General features: G+C 35.0%; 1 protein-coding gene across 1 annotated transcript; it reads left to right on the forward strand.

The window, feature by feature from the left end:
* Positions 1-18409: 18409 nt before the first annotated feature.
* Positions 18410-19270, forward strand: skl (sickle). The gene has a single exon (XM_068293554.1). The coding sequence runs from the start codon at positions 18558-18560 to the stop codon at positions 18981-18983; it is 426 nt and encodes a 141-aa protein (XP_068149655.1). The 5' UTR covers positions 18410-18557; the 3' UTR covers positions 18984-19270.
* The last annotated feature ends 1217 nt before the right edge of the window (positions 19271-20487 follow it).

Consider the following 20487-nt stretch of genomic DNA (forward strand, 5'->3'; position numbering starts at 1 on the left):
TATTCAAAGTCAGCTGTTTGAGGGTTGCATTGGTTATCGAAAAAAACGCGGGAAAGCTTCTTTGACTTTCAAAGTAAACAAAACAAAAGTATTTGCATTTGTGAAAAAGTTTTATCATGGAAAAAATCAACGAAGGTATGTAAAATGAGATGTTTGTGTAGATTTTGTAGTTTTTGTTATTTATTGTCCAATTGTCCAATGTGTTGCTATGTGTATTTATAGATCAAAACTAAAACTTGTTTGTGTGTTTCGTCAGACCTAACTTTTGAAGCGAGAAAAGGTTAGAAAATGTATAAATAACAGGTTGTACACTAATCTTCGACTAATCCAATACTGAAAAGACAATACTTCTCATATTTGCCCCTTTTCGAAATAATCGACATGTTGCAGTTACACACGAGTTCTGCCATTCCATTTTGTTGGAAGTGTGGAACAGCAACAGTCGCGAAGAAAACGCTGTTCAAAACTATATTGTGCAGCAAATAGGTCAGGAAAATCTATCGGTGGATCAACAAAATGTAATTAAGCTTAAAGTAAAACAATTCGTCAAATTCATCAAATATAATTTGCCAAAATGCAATCGGATGGTGGAACGCTTTAAAACAAAGCACACACGTTGGCTGGAGTCAAGTATCAAAGTTACTTCGAGTGATAGAAAACTTGAAAGAGCAGGTCGAAAGCATTTAAACTATAACGATGCAGGTCCTCGTTTAAAACGGAAATTAGCATCTGAACTTGCTTCACAGAACGACAACTCGACTCCTCTTTTAATACATGCCGCATTGCTTTCGTCAAAAAAATTAAAAGAGACAGATACATCCTTTGTTCTGAAAAAAAGCCATAAGCAACAAGAATTTAAGTGAGATTAAAAAAAAACTGGAGAAACGTGACCCATTGCCACTAAGTGTTGATAAAGCATTAGCTTTTCTGATTGAAAACGGATTGACTAAACAGCAATACCTGAGCATCAAGGCCCTTAACAAACAGCAAGGATGTGACATTTATCCACCTTACGCAAAAGTGAGAGAAAGTAAGCTGAAATGTAGACCCGAAGAAATCATGTACTCAGAAACTAAAGTGGAAGTCCCGTTTCAAAATTTATTAAACCACACAGTGGATCGTATTCTGGAGATGCAGCAAGACGTTCTTGAAATATCCAATTCTTCACGTTGTACATTGATGTTAAGCTACGGCTTCGATGGTTCTACTGGACAAGGCATTTACAAACAGAAATTTCAGGAAAATGACCTTATCGGATTAGACCATTCACTATTTGTTACAACGATGATCCCATTACAATTGGTTGATGAGTTCAATGAAGTCATTTGGCGTAATTCTACTCCACAATCTGTAAGATTTTGTCGGCCATTAAAACTTCAGTTTATTAAGGAAACAACCGAACTCATACTACAAGAAAAATCTAATTTGGATGAACAGATAAAAAATCTTCAAAGTCATTTGTATATTTTCAAAGAAAAAAGGATCCTCGTTGATTATAAGCCCCACATGACGTTAATTGACGGAAAAGTTTTAAACGTGTTAACTGGTACGAATTCATGCCAAGTATGCCCATTATGTGGAGCAAAGCCAAGTCAAGTGCTAAAGACCTTTGACTTCAAATCAGGAATATTTGCTGTTAATTCCAAAAGTCTGCAATATGGAATTAGCCCTCTACATGCATGGATTAGATTTCTGGAGTTTGTATTGAAAATATCATACCGATTAGAAATAAAAAAATGGCGTGTTAAGGGATCTGAAAAGGAAGAAATAAGTCAACGAAAACAGTACATCCAAAAAGGCTTTGGAATGAAATGGGTCTTAATGTGGACAGTCCCAAACAAAATGGAAGTGGGAATACAAATGATGGCAATACAGCACGAAGAGCTTTTGAAAATGTTAATACTTTCTCAAGCATTTTAAGTTTTGATAAGGAAATTCTTAAAAACTTTTATATAATATTAATTGCTATCTCTTGCGAGTATAAAGTGAACTCCAGAAAGTTTAAGGATCTATGTGAGAAGACATTTAACATGTATTTAGGCAAATATTTTTGGTATCCAATGCCTCCAACTATACACAAAATTTTGGTGCATGGTCATCAAATAATGGACACCTGTATACTTCCGGTTGGAGTTTTGGGAGAAAACGCTTCTGAAGCTCGAAATAAAATTTATAAAAACGATCGAAAATCACATGCTAGAAAGTGCAGCCGGTTGGAAAATATAAGTGATGTATTCAACAGAGCACTTGACTCATCTGACCCACTTATTTCAAGCCTTAATTTAAAAGCACGAGCTAAAGCAAATAGGAAGAAGAAAATACCCACAGAAGTTCTTGAACTTTTAGAGGAACATTCTTACGAATCTTCTAAGACACTTGGAAAGAATGCTGTTTCAACAGAAAGCCAAGAAGAGGAATATGATTCCCAGGATGATGAAGACATTGAAGTTAATTGTATTGAGTTGGAAGAAGAAGAATCAGAAGAAGAAGATAATGAATAAGTTGAAGCATTTGCCCAGGTAAGAAAAGCAAATTGAAAAAATATTTCATTGACCTCTGCTAATCTATTTTGTTTTTTCTAGCAATCTAAATGAATCAAAACTAGCCTTAAACATCTAAGTACATAAATATATTTAATGTTTAATAAAATATATATATAATATATATATAGGTTATAATATAATTAACATAGCATATACACAACGAATATGTAAGCAACAATATTAATTTTAATATTAAAATAAATTTTTAAAAAAGGGCGGAGGTGTGGGCGTGGCCAATTTCAAAATCCGAAATTACTAAAAACTCATACTAATATACATAATAAATTTCAGGCTTCTATCTCTTCAGGGACAATTAATGCCGAAAATTCGGCATTTTTACCCATAGTGCACTGTTAATACAGTCCCTTCAGAAAAAAATATGATATGAAAATATGACGTATGTATAACAAAACAGGCAAATCATGAACGCACATCAAGATTGCTACGATCTTATATTATGCAACTGTTGCATACATATGGGGGAGCTACACATTCGATATTTCTTTCCTGCATTCTTAATACAGGGTATTTGAAGAGGGGTAATATGCAAAAATGAAATTTTATAATTGGCTCTTCAGCCGACTTGCATACGAAAATAATTAGCATAAAATAAAACAAATATTGCACAGCGCGGTAAAAACAAAAAAAGAAAAAAATATTAAATTTCAGGCAATTAATGGAAAAGAGCAGCCAAACGCTGAAAAGTGCGCCAAAAGCACAAAAAAGGGTTGCAAAATATGTTAAGACCTATCGAATTACTTTCGACTGGAGTAAGGCAAGCAAGCAACGCATATAAAAAGCCAAGGTACTGTACATACATTCTGGTACAATACCTCCAAATACATATATATATAAATAAATATATACTTAAATAAATTGAAACGGCTTAGAGACATAAACCGAAATGAAATGGCAGCTCTGCAAATAGTCGTAAAGGTCATAAAAATTGTCTTAGCCAAAAAGATACAACAAATGGAAAATGTTAAATAGGTAGCGAGAAGGAAACAAAATCATCATCACCCCCTCTTCCTTTTTTTTCTGTTTTGCTACATCTCACCCATTAGCCACTCAAATTTGATTTGGTAAACTGTGAACAGAACGATAAAAATTTTACCCTCAACACCTGTGACCACAATTAAGCCGCCGACGTCGCCGTGCTAAGCGTTTTCTAGCCAGTTAGGGAGAAAACTTTTCACAGTTAAATTGAGTTAACAAAAAGGAACACCAACTGCAAAAAAAAAAAAAAAAAAAAAAAATAGAAGAAAATTTCGCTAAAAACTTTTGCTTACGCTTTTTTTTTCTCTCACTCTCTCTTTCCCTCGCTCTCGTCCTCCATCCGCATGTCCAATTAAAGGCCGCCGTCCAATGGTCGGAGCTGAAAGTTGATAATTTAATTGCAGTTGTTAACAATTTTCCTTTTTTTTTTATATCATACTGGGGTTTTTTTTCGTAAAAAATAGAAAAGAAAAAAAACAAAGCCAAAAAATGGTTGTCTTATTAAAATTTGTTGAAATATAATTAATGTCAGGCTGAATTTAATTGCTGCTCTGACAAGGGTGTCACAATAACAAAAAAAAAAAAAAAAAGTGAAACGTCGTTAAAGAGTGAATAGACCATCCAATACCCTGTAAAGGAGAAAATTTTCTCAACTAAATGACAATTTATTAGATCACAATGATTTGATATGAACTTTCATACCCTTCAACCGTAAAAATTGAAAGGTATTAGGTTGTTACTTTTTGGGAAAAAAGGATTCTGATTTCTCTTCTCACTTAAAGCTAAACAGAAAAATTATTTAATTTCAAATGAAATTCAAATTCAACTGCTGCTTCCTTTTGCTCCCTTTATGCTGTTTTTTTTTTTTCTCTCCCTTTTTTACTCATTTGCTCCATTTTTATTTTCTCAATCACACAACGACAAGGATACGCTTTCGTTTTCAATTTGCCAACAATTTGTTGTAATATTAGACTCAATCAAGAGTCAAATACTAATAATACCAACAGACAGCAGCAGCAGAAAAAAAAAAAACACGAAACGAAACAACAAACAGAAGGGAAAAAGGAATTACCATAAAAACCAAGGGACACACAGCGACACACACACATGCCACAACCACCTAAAGTTAGCTGGCGGACCCCACCACAAGTCGAGTCTCTCGACGAATATTGCAATTATTTCAGGAATGCATTGGATCTCGGAAATTTTATTGAAGTGAAAGATGAGCGCTGCGGCAAATTGAAACGAAAATGAACAAATCAGGCAAAGAAATTTGCATGCGCTACATTTATGTAGATTCTTCCTTCTACCCAGTCCACAAGCACCTTCTATTGTCGATTGCGACAAGGGCTCAACTTATTGGCAATTTTTATAGTTCCCAGTTCTTAGGGTTGACAACGAACACACACACACACAGATATGAAGAAATTGTGGTGGGGGGGTACGCAAAATTTATGTTTATTGAGGCAAGAATGTCATAAGAGTTACTGATGATGCGGAAAATCACTTTGCAGAGTTCAGCGAGCTTGAAATACTCTTCTTTCCGAAATATTTCGCATGTTTTTGACCCTAAAAAAAAAAAAAATATTCTCTGTGCCAGAATTAACGCCCTCTGAATAAAAAATTCTTTTACAATTAATGCCAATTTCATAAGAAAAGCCTTTGAATTTAGGATAACCAATTTTAATTTTTCAACTTTAAAGCCTTTGACGTCTTCCATTTCTAAGATAGAGTATTTGAAAAAACTGAGCAAGCAGATTGCAAATTTCCTTGCCCAGAAGGTGCCAAGAAGAAAATTATGCAAATTTTTTTTTTTTGGCAAACACAAAAATATTTTACTTGTCCGCCACACGAACGAAAAAAAATTGCCCGAATTTTCTTTTTTAATTTTTGTTGTTGTTGTTGTTTTCTTCTCTTATTTATGGCAACTAATTTGCGAAAAGTGGGCGTGGCCACTCGCACACAAATCAATTCCACTAGATTGAAGCAAAAATCAATTGAGAGAGCAAAAAAGTAAATCAGAAGAAGGGGAAAAAAATGACAGAAAAAAAACCAGGAACAGACTTGAACTTCACTTCATGCCGGGCAATTAAATTGAAGGAGGAACACAAGTTTATCTCTCATGGTATGGCATCTGATGCTTCTCCCTCACCGCCATCTATCCATTCCTCCATCCATGCCATCCATAGAGATTCAGATTCAAGTGGCCCGGCTGCTGCAACTCAATTAAAATGAGCTCAGGTGTAAATTTTATTGAAAATGTTTAATTGCCAGCGACGACTCAACTCAACTCGACTCGACTCCACTCGCCTCGACTATGTGGCACGGTCGCTTGTGTTGCCGTTGTCTGGTGGCCGACACTGCCATTGGCATTGCCACTGCCTCTCATCATTATGCCCCATTATATGCGCAGGAACAACGATTTTTACTTGTAATTATTTGTTTTTGTGTGTCTGCACTGGATTCGCTTTGTTGCGCAATATCCTCCTTTTGTCCTTTGGCGAATCCCGCCGATGGGCACCCAAACCCACAGACCCAAGACCACTATTTCACTAGCAAAAGTTAGACGTGCATTTAACTAGATAGAGGAGAGACAAGCCACGCCAAACCCAAAATAAGGGATCTATGTACATATGTACATCTATTTAAGCTGCGTCTGACATTGTCATTACCATGATGACAATAATCATGATGATGTTAATGATGATGTAGAACAAATATATGTTCATAAGACCATACATGGACTTACCCAATTTATATAAGCAGCTGGCGCCGATTCCTGAAATGAGTCACATTTGTTAGTTGTTGTTAGTGATTTATATTGAAAACGAGAGTTTAATCAAAAGTTTTTATATGCAATTTATATTGACTATGATATATGTAATTGGATTGAAATTGAATATTATCTGGATAAAAAGGTTAACTGTACGCAGTTTAACCTACTAAATGATTACATTTTCTTGTGAGCGAATAAACAAAATTGAACATCTCCCTTCAATAAGTAGGTCAATAGTAATCACTAAAATTGCTTTTTTAGACCCACTCACTTGTTCATCCACAAACTTACCGATTCACATGACTCAATGGTTCACTGACCTACTCGTTTACCGACTCATTTGTTCAGCCTTTCTCACACTGAATCTAGATAAGTACATAAATTGGAGGAATTAATTTCTTTTATTTAATTCCTTAATTTTTCTGAAAGTCTTCCTTTTTAGTCTTAATTAAAACTAGCTAACTACCGTGATCAACTGATTACTTCATTTTATAAAAATAGAATTGACAAAAAGGATTACTATGGCTATGAATATGCAAGTTAATCTTTATCCTTAGATCGGAGATTTTACAATGGTTGCAAACTTTCGACTGTTTTTCAATATATGTATACTTTTCACATGCCTACAATAACTAATCAGGGACCTCAGATTAGGGGTCAGTTAGTCAACAGGATTGAGTGAACTGGGATTCAGTAAGTTAGCAATTGAGTCAGTAAGCGAAGAAATTCTTCGTTAAAACTAAATTGATCGCTTTAAACTCAACAAAGTTCTTAATGGTGCTTAATTTTAATAGTTCTTTTCTCTTCAACATCTTGATCGTAGTTCTAGTTTAGGATGTTAATTAGTTATGTTGAGATATCAGCAACTCTTCTTAAAATCAAGAATTGAAAGAAGAAAATAAAAGTTATAAAGTTTTATTTATTAAATTTCGTTAATCAGCAAAGTATTGAGTTCACCCTCGTCGTATCTCGTTTCTGGCGCTAAATTGTGGGATTTTGGTAGCTGAATATCCTGCGGTGTTTACGGCATATTGAAAATTACGCAATTATCTTAATTGCTTATAGTTTTGTTGCTGCTGTGGCTGCTGCTGCTGTTGCTTCTGTTGTTGTGGCAACAACATTTTGTATGTTCACACCCAAATAAGCCCAACCGAATGAGAAAAAAGTATGCTGAAGAAGTGCTCGTGGTTATTATAATGATTATAATAATACCAACTTAATACCAACCCTTGGGTATGTATGTGTGTGTGTGGTATGTGTTTAATTTAAACAATTAATAAACTCGATGTCAAGCATTATCTAACATTGAGTCACGTGACCGCACGAATGCAAAACAGATTTGCGTGATGAATTTATGACTGACATTGATGGCCTTCGTCTGAATGGAATGGTGATGAAATGAAATGAGACAAGAGTTTAGACGAAAGCAGATACCAACCAGCCAAACAAAAAACACTTCAGACAAACACTATAACGCTGCTGCTCTTTTTTCACGCCCGCGCCTTTTGAACGTGAAAACGTACGTTATGGACATCGTAAACCCTTTTTTCCGTCGCTCGATCTGCGCTTAAAAGGATTACGCGTTGGTCGTGTGCCTGCTGTTGATTAAACGGGCTAGCATCTAAAACATTTCATCTCATACTTCTTGCTTTCCATTCCATTTCTCTTCTATTCATAATTTATGCAAGTCGCTCGAAATTTGATGCGCCTGCATGGTTAAAAAATTGTTTTAAACTTTTGAGAGTGACTGGCGCAACGAATTCGACAGGAAGACAACTGACAAAAAAAAAAAAAAAAAAAAAAAAACATTCGAAGAGGAAAGCGGATGCAAAATGACTATCGAATGGAATGAGAAAAAGACCCATTTATAGTTATTATAGTTTTAGCCACAATTTCTTAACTGTGTGTGTTTTTATACCCTTGCAAAAAGGGTATATTAATTTTGGTCAGAAGTGTGCAACGCATAGAACGAAGCATCTCCGACCATACAAAGTACATATATTCTTGATCAGCACGACGAGACGAGTTCAACTAGCCATGTCCGTCCGTCCGTCCGTCCGTCCGTCCGTCCGTCCGTCTGGATCAACGCAAACTCCTCCTAGACCGTAAGAGCTACAGAGCTGAAATTTTGCACGTAGGCTTGTATATACTGCAGGCGTTGTATATCTCGGATTCAGCCGGATCGGACCACTATATCATATAGCTCCCATACAAACCCCAAAGTCACGAACAGTGACTTTTCTCAATAACTTTGTTATTTTCTATGCTATTATCGCGAAACTTAATATTAGAGAGTTTACTACGCCTATAAGCGACTATGCCAAATTTGATCAAGATCAGGTGACTATATCATATAGCTCCCATAGGAACGATCGGTCGAAAACAGTGACTTTTGTAAATAACTTCTTTTCTTTTAACGCGATTGCTTTTAAATTAAACATTTCTTAATTTAATATATATGTTAATGACTGTGCCGAATTTGATAAAGATCGGGTGACTATATCATATAGCTCCCATAGGAACGATCGCTGGAAAACAGTGACTTTGATCAATATCTTCGTTATTTCCTATGATGGTAGGCCTTTCTTTCTCAAGCTTAAGCCTTTTTAGATAAAACGTTCTTCCACATTGATGGCTAATAGGTAAGGATAGAGTTACCAAAAAAAGTTGCAAGGGTATACAAACTTTGACGCGGTCGAAGTTAGCCCCGGCCCACTGGTTTTTTTAAAAACACTGTAAAAGTAACAATATTTTAACATACTGCATATATGTACATAGGTGTTTAATTTTTCAAACATTTTTGGGACAATATTTGTATGGAGACTAATATTTTAAAAGAAGAAAATAAACTTTATTGTAGCACAATTAATTTCTACTATAGTTTTATTAAAATTTTCGAGTTCTTAAATTAAAATGTCTTTCTTTTGCTTTTGGAGCCAGGGCAATAACAAAGGACATAAGGGAGTGTAATCCATTATTCTTAAGATGATATACTTAGCATGTGTTTTTATTTTGGCTAAAAACTTGGCAACTTGGCTTACTATTTCTATTTTGCGTCACCAAATGACTTTAAACTTTTATACAAGAGAGTGAAATAGTCACGCAATCAAATCAATACTGTGAAAAAGGTTTGATTAATATCAAAATCCTTGCTCGCATTCTATCTTGACTGATTTGGTATACTTTTCCTTCTCATGCCCACTTTTGTCTTAGTCCAAACCATTCCACTCTCTACCTTTACCATTAGCATTGGGCGGCAGCGGCGTCTGTCAATTGTCATCTGTTTGTTGTTATATTTGTTGTTTCTGGTTCTGGTCACACGTCGCCACAGAGTCCTCAATTAAAATGGGCCCACAAAAGTATGTGAGAGTGCGGCAGGCATTGAAAACCGAGAACAACAAGGAGAATAACAACAGGACAACACAAAAAAAAAAAAAAAAAAAGAGTTCAATTGATGGCTGACATATTCCTTTGTAAGTTGACAGGATTGGGGAGAGTTGTGTGGGAGTTGGTCATGCAAATTGTCGAAATATTTTCAACTGACCAACAATTGAGTGGTTCGTGTTTCCACTGACCAACCGTTCGATTGAGCCACACCGCCCCGCACAAGCCACGTCTTAACCATCCCTCCTCTTCCAATTCTTCCTCCACCCTCTGTAGTTCCTGTTGTTGTTGTGATTGGTTTTGTCTAATGGAACTCGAGCGTGGCAACAATTTCATTGAATTGGATTTCAATATGAGGCCGAACCGCGTTACTTTTTGATTTTTTTTTCTTTGCGTCTTTCTGTGTGTGTGTGTGTGTGTGTGTGTTTGTGTGTGTATTTTTCCTTTCACAATTCGTTGGTCATTAAAAGGGACACGTGCATTGAAGCACGTGACCGAGACCGAAACGGAGACCTAGACGAAGACCAAAAACATGCAACTGAAACTGGACCTGGCTTTTGTTTTCCATTTTACATGGAGAGAGGGGGGTGGTGTGTGTGGTACACACAAACACACACATATTGATAAATGTATGTTTTTCAATGACTAGTGTAAATATTTCACACAATACTTGAACATTTTTCGCTTAATTTTTGTACAAATACAAATTGATTATATTACACTTTGTCCTTTATTTTCTCTGTATATTTTGAAACGAGTTCACTTCCGGCATGTGACCATCATGTTAATTTGTTATTAATTGTCCGACCAATACCAACAGAAGAAAGGGCCACAGAAGTATGATGACCAGTTGATTTTTGTTTTGATTCTTAACTTGACAATCGAATGGTAATGTGAGTAGGTGGGAAAACTCAAAGATAAACAACAATAACCACTAAAACAACAGAGTGTTAGAAGGAGTGAGAAAAAATTGAGAGCTTGCATGGGCTGTGAGAGAATTAAAAACGCTTTCACTTGGAAAATCGCTCGAATCGATCGAATGAAAAAGAACTGAGAGGATGTTCAGTGTTTATATTATCGTTTAGCTGAAGATTTATTCTCCAAGTTTTTCAAGCTTTTTTTTTTGTAAAAATTTGTTTTTCTCGTCAGTATTCCAAAAACAAACTTATATTTGGCACTTGTACTCTGTAAATTACATGAGTTTTTTATATTTTGCAAACAAATTTATAAATAACTGTTAAATCATTTTTGGCAATTAAAATTTTCTACAATTTCAATTTCTATTATTTTTATTGCTGTTAAATTAAGGTGAGATATGTTTTGAGTTTACTAGACCAATAAACACATGACCTCATAAATATTTTTTTTTCCTCAAGCTTAATTTCAAGAGATGAAACCTGTTTTGGGTTGAATTCAATAGAAGTCACTCAAATGCTTGAACCCAAGAGAAAATAAATTTGCCTACAACGGAAAACTCTTGTCTTTTATCTTGTTTTATTTTCTTCTAATGAAAGAGACGCAATATGGCAAAAGCCAACCCCTGCTCCGCCCATACACATATGTATGTATGTTTGCATCATCATCCTACCATCACTCTGGAACATCTCTCTTTCTTAGCCACTTTGTCAGTCCATAAACAATTCATTTATTATCCTTACAGGCTGTGTGATGATCTAAATTCTGTATGCCTGATTTAGTGGCAGCGGCTGCAAATCATCGCCCAGCCAGAGCATTGAGCTCAAAAAGGGATAAAGACAATATTCATATGAGGAAGCCATGTGCAATAAATTATACAATTTTTTCTCCTCCACCACACACACACACATCCTACATCGGGGTGTAAGGTAAGGTGTCTGAGTGTGTGTGTGTGTGGCAATTGCTCATAATTGGTAAAACGCCCCCCAATTGGTACCACCTTCAGTCTATATGTTTGGTGATTTGATATATTAGATGGATTTGGCCGTAGACAATTTTATGATCACAAAATTTATTTGATGTTTGACATCAAATTTTCCCTCGCTTACCACACTCCTCGCCACCTTCAATTCCACACAACATATACATACATAGACAAACAATAAATTTTAAAGCAAATCCTTCAAAAAGAAAAAAAGGAAAGAAATTTATGTGGCATATTAAAAAAAGAAAAAAAGCTAACATGAAAATTAAACGAGCCATACACTCGCTCACACTCGACGGGGTTCAATCAAAGATTTCAAACTAAAAAATATTTACGTAGGTAGGTAAATAAAAAAAGATATGCGATTCAATAAAAACAAAGTTGCCGACTCAAAAAAAAAAAAAAAAAAAGAAATTTAAAAAGTGAAATTGCAAATAAAATTGACGATAAAAAATAATTTTTAATGTGCAATTTTTATTTTGAATGGTTTCTTATTTTTTTTATGAAAAATCCAATGTTTGTGTGTGTGTGTGTGTGTATAAGACAAGCGAAACACTCTAAGAAAAAAAGTATTTTCAGAGTATGTTTAAAATTTAAGATATAAATTCAACGCAGGCATATAAAAAACATTTAAATTAAAAGCTTGAACCGATAATAAAAGGGAAAAAAAAACCAAACATTAACCTTCGTTTCTTGGTCGTATTCTTCAAAAATTTCTCTGTTCTGGTCATAAAAAACGTTTAATATATAACCCAGCCAAAAAGCAACAAGGGAGGAAATCGAATGAAAGCAAGACAAACCCAACAAAAAGGAGTTGGAGGAATAATGGGTAGTAAAGAATTACATTTAAAGATTTAAGTAACAAGTAGACAAGCAATATTTGGAACTGGCAAACTGAAAGAATTTGCCAATGGCCCAAGTGGCACTTTTGTCGCCTTTAAAAGCCACTTTGACCGACTCATAGAAATAAAGAGGAGAAACCTTTTCTAAAAAAAAAAAAACAGTAATAATGCCCTATTCATTCAAATTTTTGTTCAGACTGCTGTTTCAACAGAAGCACACACACACTCGGCATTCATTCGTCCATCCATCCACTCATCATCAGGATGGGACCGTACTCCATGTTAAAGGTCTCTAATCGGGATGTTTCTTTCAAAGTTTTACGCCAAAGATGAAAAAAAAAACAAACTTGGCTGTTTGTTGTGCTGTCCCTTGTCCCTTCTTTTTATGGCTATTCCCTGAGCTGGCTCTGGACACCATAAATTTCAATTGGGGTTTCGTCCTCTAGTCGTTCATTCATTCGTTTGTTCGTTCGCCACACATGTGGTCAGACGCAATTTCCCACAGTTCTTTGTGTGTGTGTGTGTGTGTGTTGGCGAATCAAAAAGAAATTATTTCTTGCTCTTTGTAGAATTCGGCATTTAATGGCTAAAAGCCAACACAACAACACACCTCATTCTCAAGTGTTGACCAGAACTAAACTGGCTTGAGATAGATCCATCTATTCCATCCCTTTTTTGGGCCAAGTGACGAAGATGAATACGCAAGTTTCTAACGTTTCAACGTTAAGGTTAAGGACATTATGCATTTGCATAAGATTCGTCCTTAAGGCTCTACACACACACACACACACGCACAAAATGGCTCGAACAAAAGGACCTGCTGACAGGGACTTGCTGACCTAACGAACCATAAATTATATGCTTTTGATGTTTTCTTTTGCGGACAAAAATGTTTATTTAGTTTTAGTTTAGGTTTAGGTTAGTTTAGTTCGAAAATATCCAGGCAACAACGGACATTGTAAAGTTTATCGTACCAAATTCGATTATAATGAAACCCCCCAAAAGAAAAGGACATACTCACACACACACACACGCACAAACACACAATGGCTTAGACAACATGTACTCAATGTGTGTAGAGACATGGTAAGGGAAGGTTTTGGGGTAAAGAAGGAACTGGGATTAAGCCCATATGATTGAACTGCCTGACGCTTGGACAACGACAACTAGCTGTAAAATTAATTGTGGTTACTAAGGGTTTGGGGGAAGGGGGCAGCAACAATTTGCATAAATTACAGCGTCGAACCCAGAAAACATATCGCCCGGGCAATAAATTCCAGTCAGACACTAGGCTTAAGTCATCAAAAAACAAAAAACAAAACAAAGCAAAAACTGTCGAAAAGAAAAATTAGATGGCAAAGGCAAATAATAAATGGGGCAGAAAAAAATGAGAAAAAACGGGAAACCTGCGAAAACAACTGATGACCAAAAGTTTAAATAAAACAAAACATAATTAAAGTCCAAGAATTCTAGACCTTCCTTTGCTTAGAAATATATATATCAATGGATATTTAGAACGATTAATGGCTGGTACTTGTTTGTTCTTTCCATCAATTTAAATAACAATTTTATATTTGTTTTTCTAAAAATCAATTAATTTTTAGTTTACCTTTCTTTTGCTAAAAAGTGACAAAAGTAACTGACTACTAAGCTCTCCCTCTTTTTAATATCCTTTCTCCAATATCTCTCGCTCTCACGCTCTCTCTTACTCTACTCTTCCTTTCTCTATATAGTAAGATGGCATTATTCATTTATATATATGAATTATGTGGCAAATGCCTCGTTATTAATTAGACTCATTTACCACTTGAGTCAACTTGGTTTTTTGTGTAACCATGAAGACACCTTAATTAAATGTCTGCCCTTCTCGGTGGGTGGATGGATGATGATGATGTAGAGGATAAACCACAAAGTCAAATTTTTATTTTGTTGGCCAAAAAACTGTTGGTTGAAGGGTTGTTATTGTTGCTTTGGTTTTGGTGTTTTTTTTTTTTTTTTTTGCCAACAACGAATTGCAAAATTTGCATATGAGTTCTGTGTCCCTCGATGATTCAGCTCATAGAGTTCTCTCTCACTCTCTCTATATCTTAACTGAGCTTTTCTTTTGGTGTCCCTGGAGATTTGTCATTTTAATTTCCATAAATCAATTTGTTAATTAGTGGAATCAGACAACTCATATAATTAGCAATTGAAATTATGTGTTCAGGGGTAAAGATTCTTTTTGCTCTTTGAAATAAAGTTTGCCAAATTTCAAGTTAATAATCCGTCTTTGGAAGGCCATAGATTCGGTACAAAAATACAATAGGGTTTATAACTTAAGGTGTGCATTTGGTAAGAAGTCGTTTAGCTTATTTGATATTGTATTGATCTAAAATTCAGAAAATCTGAACAAAATTCATCGCTTATCATTCATTTGAAATGTGAAACGATCTTACTAGAATAAGGTTCACATCAGAATTGGATATCAAAATATGGTGATTTCGGTCTTTTTAGCCCACAACCTGTCCAATGATTTTAGGTTGGAATGCAAAAATTGGCAAAAAGACAAGGCTTTGATAGGCAATCCTTTAACTTATTCTTTTGCAAGTGTTTTTTTGTTAAGTGAACATACAAATTATAAACAGAAAAAAATGCACAAATTAAGTAATAAATCTCAATACTAATAATAGTAAGTAGCTTGGGATGCATCTCTGCTACTAATTTTCCTAGGAATATCAAAAACTAGAGTTGCCCTGTGTTATGGGATATATTAAAATTTACATATTTATAGAATTGTACTAGCGTGAATTTTCGTCTTCTTCAAAACTTCTTTCTGGCCAATCTTTATACACACATCCTCTTGGCAAGGGTATAATATACATTGGATATTTTTATATTTATGCCAGGATGAGCTTTAAAATGCTTTCAGCTTAAAGTTCTGAGAGTCTGGTGGCACTTGAGCCACTTTTATGAGCCAAGAGATACAACTCAAACCTCAATACAAACTCAAACCAGAAAAGTAACTGAGTGAATGGCAACCATTTAATGTCACTTGGGCGCAGCCATCAAGCATATTACGAGGAGGACGAACGAAGCAGCTCTTCTCATTGTGTACTACGTCTGTTGTTGTTTGTGAAAAAAAACAACAATTTACACAACAAAAACGAAAAACCCATCCAACGGCAATAGCAGCAGCAGGAGCAACACGGCAACCACATGTGAAGTGTTTCGGGGCTTGACTTTGACTTGAGGAGAATCCGGGCAAAGTGCATTTCAGCAACAATTGTTGCCAGCTGTAAATAAACATGGCATTGCCACGCCCACCTACCCACATGCGACGCAATGTGATGGGATGCGTTACGTTGCCATTGCAACCAAACTACAGCCATACAAGAAGTAGTATCTGTATATCTTTCCCACTGATATTGCAAACAGCAGAATGATAATAAGGTATATAATTTAATATCAATCTGACAGCCAGAAGGCAACAAAGTGCGCCGAGGCGATGACGATGACGACGACAAAGCCAACCGACGATTCTTCGAGAACGATGCTGAATTTTATGCTACACTTTTTTTTTACGCTGCCTCTGATGCTCTAAGGAATCTAATATTGATTATTACAGTGAATTTTTTTTTATATACCTAAGTATTAAATGATAAAATATCAAATACATTTCGGGCGATTAATATATATTGACAGCACAAATCAATAATTGTATTAATAGAGTATTTCCAGAAGACATCTCTGTGTCTCACCAGTTTAATTTATTTCCTAATATAAGTTTCTAATTCAATCCTTCACACTTTCAGTCTTAGTCATATCTTTATTCTCTCTCATCTTTGGATAGTGCATTCCATAGTCACAGTGTTTAAGCATGCCTCAATCCCTTTCGCTCTGTGCAACTTCCTTGCCCCCATGTATTCCTTTGCAATTTCACTCGTCGCATGCCCTGGCGCACTTCACTTTTATGTATATGCATTGTCTGTCCTGTCTAGGTACTCAAATGCTACTCTTTCGTTTTTGTTTCGTTTCGTGTCTTTCCTTCTTTACTTTCATTTTTTTAGCTCTTGTTCTTGCCATTTTTTCCATTTTTTTTTTTTTTTTTTTTTTTTTTGTTTGTTAACTAAATAAATGCAGTTTGTTTGCCTGCACTTGTTGTTTGTGTTGAGCCAAGCAGAACATTTCCATTTGAATGTTCTTTTAAGCGAAAACAATTTCTTCTTTGTTTTGCTTTTGAGAATTTTTTTTGCCTCTGTTTCCCATCTCCTTTGCCACACGCCCTCTCCTTGGTATCCTTGCAGGTAAGTGATATAACCCCATACTTGTATCCATAGACAAAGATGTGATGCGGATGGACCGAGGCAAGATTTTTTTTTTTCTTTTTTTTCTTCTATGGAAAGTAAATTTAGCAAATTAGATCATGGATTTTGATTCAGATTTTTTGTGATTTTTTTCTACCCCATGGATGTCATTATCAGGTGGGTTATGGTTAGGGTAAGGTCCGCTTGGGTCGAATCAGTGGCAGGAAAGGGTCCTCTGCTACCTTTATGTTTTTACACTTGGCATTTTATTTTACATTTTTTTATGTTTCAACTATAAAAACAAAGTTTTTACATTTTTTATGTTAGTTTCGTTTTTTCTTTTTCGTTGCCTCTCTCTATAAAAGCATTCCGTCGTCTTCTTCGTGTTTGCGGTAACAAAAGAAGTTTTTGACGGGCGGAGGAGTGCATTATGTTTGGACTTATGGCAAAAGAAAAAGAAGTTCACTTGATTATGTTGATTTGTGGAATTGATTTGCCCCTTTGGATGGCAGTGACGGAGGTGAGGAGGCGGAGAGGCAAAATACCAGACAGGTACACTCCTTTTTATGATGAAACAAAAAACTTATTCGTGGCATGTGGCTTGGAAATGTACAATATAAGTTGAATGTAAAATGGGGTCGGACGAGGGGAATATGTATAAAGCGGAACTTTAAGAAATTGAATAGTAAAATATTTTAAAATAGCTTAAAAATGTTTTTCATGGACCAGCTTTTCCATTAATAAGAGTTATGAAAGTTCCAGAAACTGCTTCAATGTAAAGAAAGTACTGAATGCTTATAATGTTTATAACGCATTAACTAATTTCTGACTCAATCGATACCAATTTCCTTTTATATTTTTTATCTAAATATTTTATGCCGTCTTTTTGTAAAGAATCATTTGAAATTTGCAAAATTTGTTAAAATATTTTTCAGACTTTCCATTTTAATATTTTTATAAAACGAGCAAGCGTTTTTGGAGTCAATCTCAACATAAAGGGCCTAAGTCTGAAAAACTAGCAACAAAGAAGGCGAAAAATAAGAAACCGAACAAATTTGGTCAAGGACACCAAAAAGGCAAAGTAAAACTGAGAAAATCGAAAAAGAAATTCGCATATGAGTTACACAAAAAAAAAAAAAAAAAACACAATTGGAATGCCCCTTTAAATTCGAAACCAAAACTGAATTTCTCCACATCGAATTTCGGTAATTTTCGGAGGGGAAAATAACGTAAAGTCTAACGTTAAACGTAAAATGCCACAAGTGTGAGCTGCGTTTCACTCTCTCGCTCTCCTCCGTGGGTTATTTTGTATCTCTATGCAACGGAAAACATTTACAGCACGTGATGAAGTTGGCAAATGTCAGAAAGTAGCTGACATTACGACACAGCGAAAACGTCTAAAGAGTTTGATATTTTGGGGGTTGGGAGAGTGTAACACCACCTCACTTGAGAAAGGAAACTAGGGACTCACCGAGAGAGAGAAGGAGACAGACAGAGGGAGAGAGCGAGAGACAGTGACAAATAAAGAGAGAATATGAATATTCAAAGGTAAATGTTGGAGGGTTGACCATTTGGCATTGGGTAAGGGCTGGTGGTGGTTGAATTCTCGCCTTTCACATCCCATTTCCCGGGTATAAATACTCGCACACTGGCGCGCAGCGTTTCAGTCGCACGAGAGCTCTCATCGAGTGCATACACCAGAAAAACAAAAAAATATAGTCTAGCCAAGAGAATAGAAACCATTCAATTTGTGAATCGAGATATTGGGTATCCTGTTTTTTCGTCTTTTTTTTCGTTGCTGTTGATATAACGTGAAGTCCCCCTCCCCTCATCATGGCCATACCATTCTATGAAGATGACAATGTTGACACGACGACGACAGCGAGTTTGGAGGCATCGACGGAAATTACCGACGGTGATCAAGTAGATGGTCCTGCAGTAGCCATCTTTCAGCAAAGTGGCTACGATGAGGTTGACTACGAAGGGCCACCAACACAAACGACAACACCAACAACATCAAACACAAATACAAGCACTGGAATAGAAACAGGAACAGGAGCAACAAGTGAGGTGCCAGCGACAACTGAAGAGCAATTGCTGGCCTGGAAAATGTTGGCCCTAACAATGTGCAAGGTCCTTAAGCAATTCTACTTGCAACAAATGCAACAGCAGCAACAGGATCAACAGCAACAGACGGGAAATGGGAAACCCAGCAAACTGATAGCAACAGTGCATATTCAACCGCCACAGACGCAGTAAAAACCCAAAATGCGGATCTTTTCATCCTACCAACAAAAAAAAAAACACAAAAAAAAAAAAAAAAAAAAAACAAAAATAAAAATTTCAAAAAAACCACAACAACAAAACCAACCGAAAGGCTCCTAAAAAAGCGTAACTTGTGATTAACTTTCAAGTGTTGGTGAGAACTAGCAAAGTGACGAGAGAGAGAGAGAGCGAGAAAGAGAATTAGAGAGAAGGAGAACAGATAAAGCAAGAGAAAGTAAAAGTGAAAATGAGCAAAATGTGAACAAATTTCCAAAGGAAAATCCCCCTAATATATATACATATATATATATATACAAATATATATTTTCTATATAATTTTTTTTATATATAGAAATATATTTTCCTCTCTTTGAATTCATTGAATTGCCGTCATTGTAATTTTATTTTGATATAAGCGCAATTGTGATAAATCAGTTTTTTTTTTTTTTTTTTTTACTACATATGTATGTCTGTGTAATATTTTAAGTCCGATAAATTAACTTGCTCACTTCACACAACAAAAAGAGAAAACATTTTGATAACATTTTTCAATCCAATTTAGTTTAAGAGTTCTCATGAGTAAAAACAGAATACAAAAACGAATCGTAGAGATGAAGCAGAAGAAGGAGAATAAAAAGCTAGTTTTCATGCCACAACCGAAATTAGTTTTTAAGTGAATCAACTTTTCTACTTGATATTATATATATATATATACTTAGGTATATATACAACTCTCTTGGTGTCTATTTATCGATTTCACTTTTAGGTAGATTGCTTCTTCGAAACTTTAGCAAATAGTTATGCAAATGTTTGAAATGGAATCAATGGTAATACCGAAACATATATATATATATACATATATATATTTATATTTTTTTTGCCCTCGTATGTAAGTTGATGTCAATTTTAATTTAAACAAAATCCGATATATACATATATATTTTTTTTTTCAATCTACTATATAGAAGTCCATAAGTTTAAGAAATACTTTTCATGTGTCACACGAGCATAAACATAGTACAACATAAAATAAAATACAAGTAGAAATATTTACAAACCAAAAACGAAAATAAAAAATGTAATCAAATGGTTAAGTAATTTAAATAAATTTAAGTAAACAAACAAAACAAAACAAAAAACATACACAATATGCATAATAAAAATCAAATATAAACTATTTAAAATCAATCGCTTGACTTTCTTTCATGTTAGGCACAATGCAAAAAAATTATTTCAATATATTGAGACCTCCTTTTTCCTTTATTTCAACATGACTGCTGATCCAGATGTTCCCTTTACGGAAGTGGATTCAAGAAATCTCAGAATGGAGCAAAAGTAACACATGGTGACTAGGCCAACAACAAAATATTATAATGGTAAACTTCAAATAGGTTGCATACTTGAAATCAAAAGTATTATTGGAAATTAATGCAATTTTTTAGTTATGAGAGACAATGTTTATATAAAAAAGTAATGAATAACTTAGAATTCCAAACGC

Source organism: Drosophila tropicalis, unplaced genomic scaffold (assembly GCF_018151085.1).
Source record: "Drosophila tropicalis isolate 14030-0801.00 unplaced genomic scaffold, ASM1815108v1 contig_1190, whole genome shotgun sequence".
Classification (NCBI taxonomy): Eukaryota; Metazoa; Arthropoda; class Insecta; order Diptera; family Drosophilidae; genus Drosophila; species Drosophila tropicalis.

Coding starts and splice junctions, on each gene's coding strand:
- skl (XM_068293554.1), top strand. CDS start 18,558: ATGGCCATACCATTCTATGAAGATGACAATGTTGACACGACGACGACA.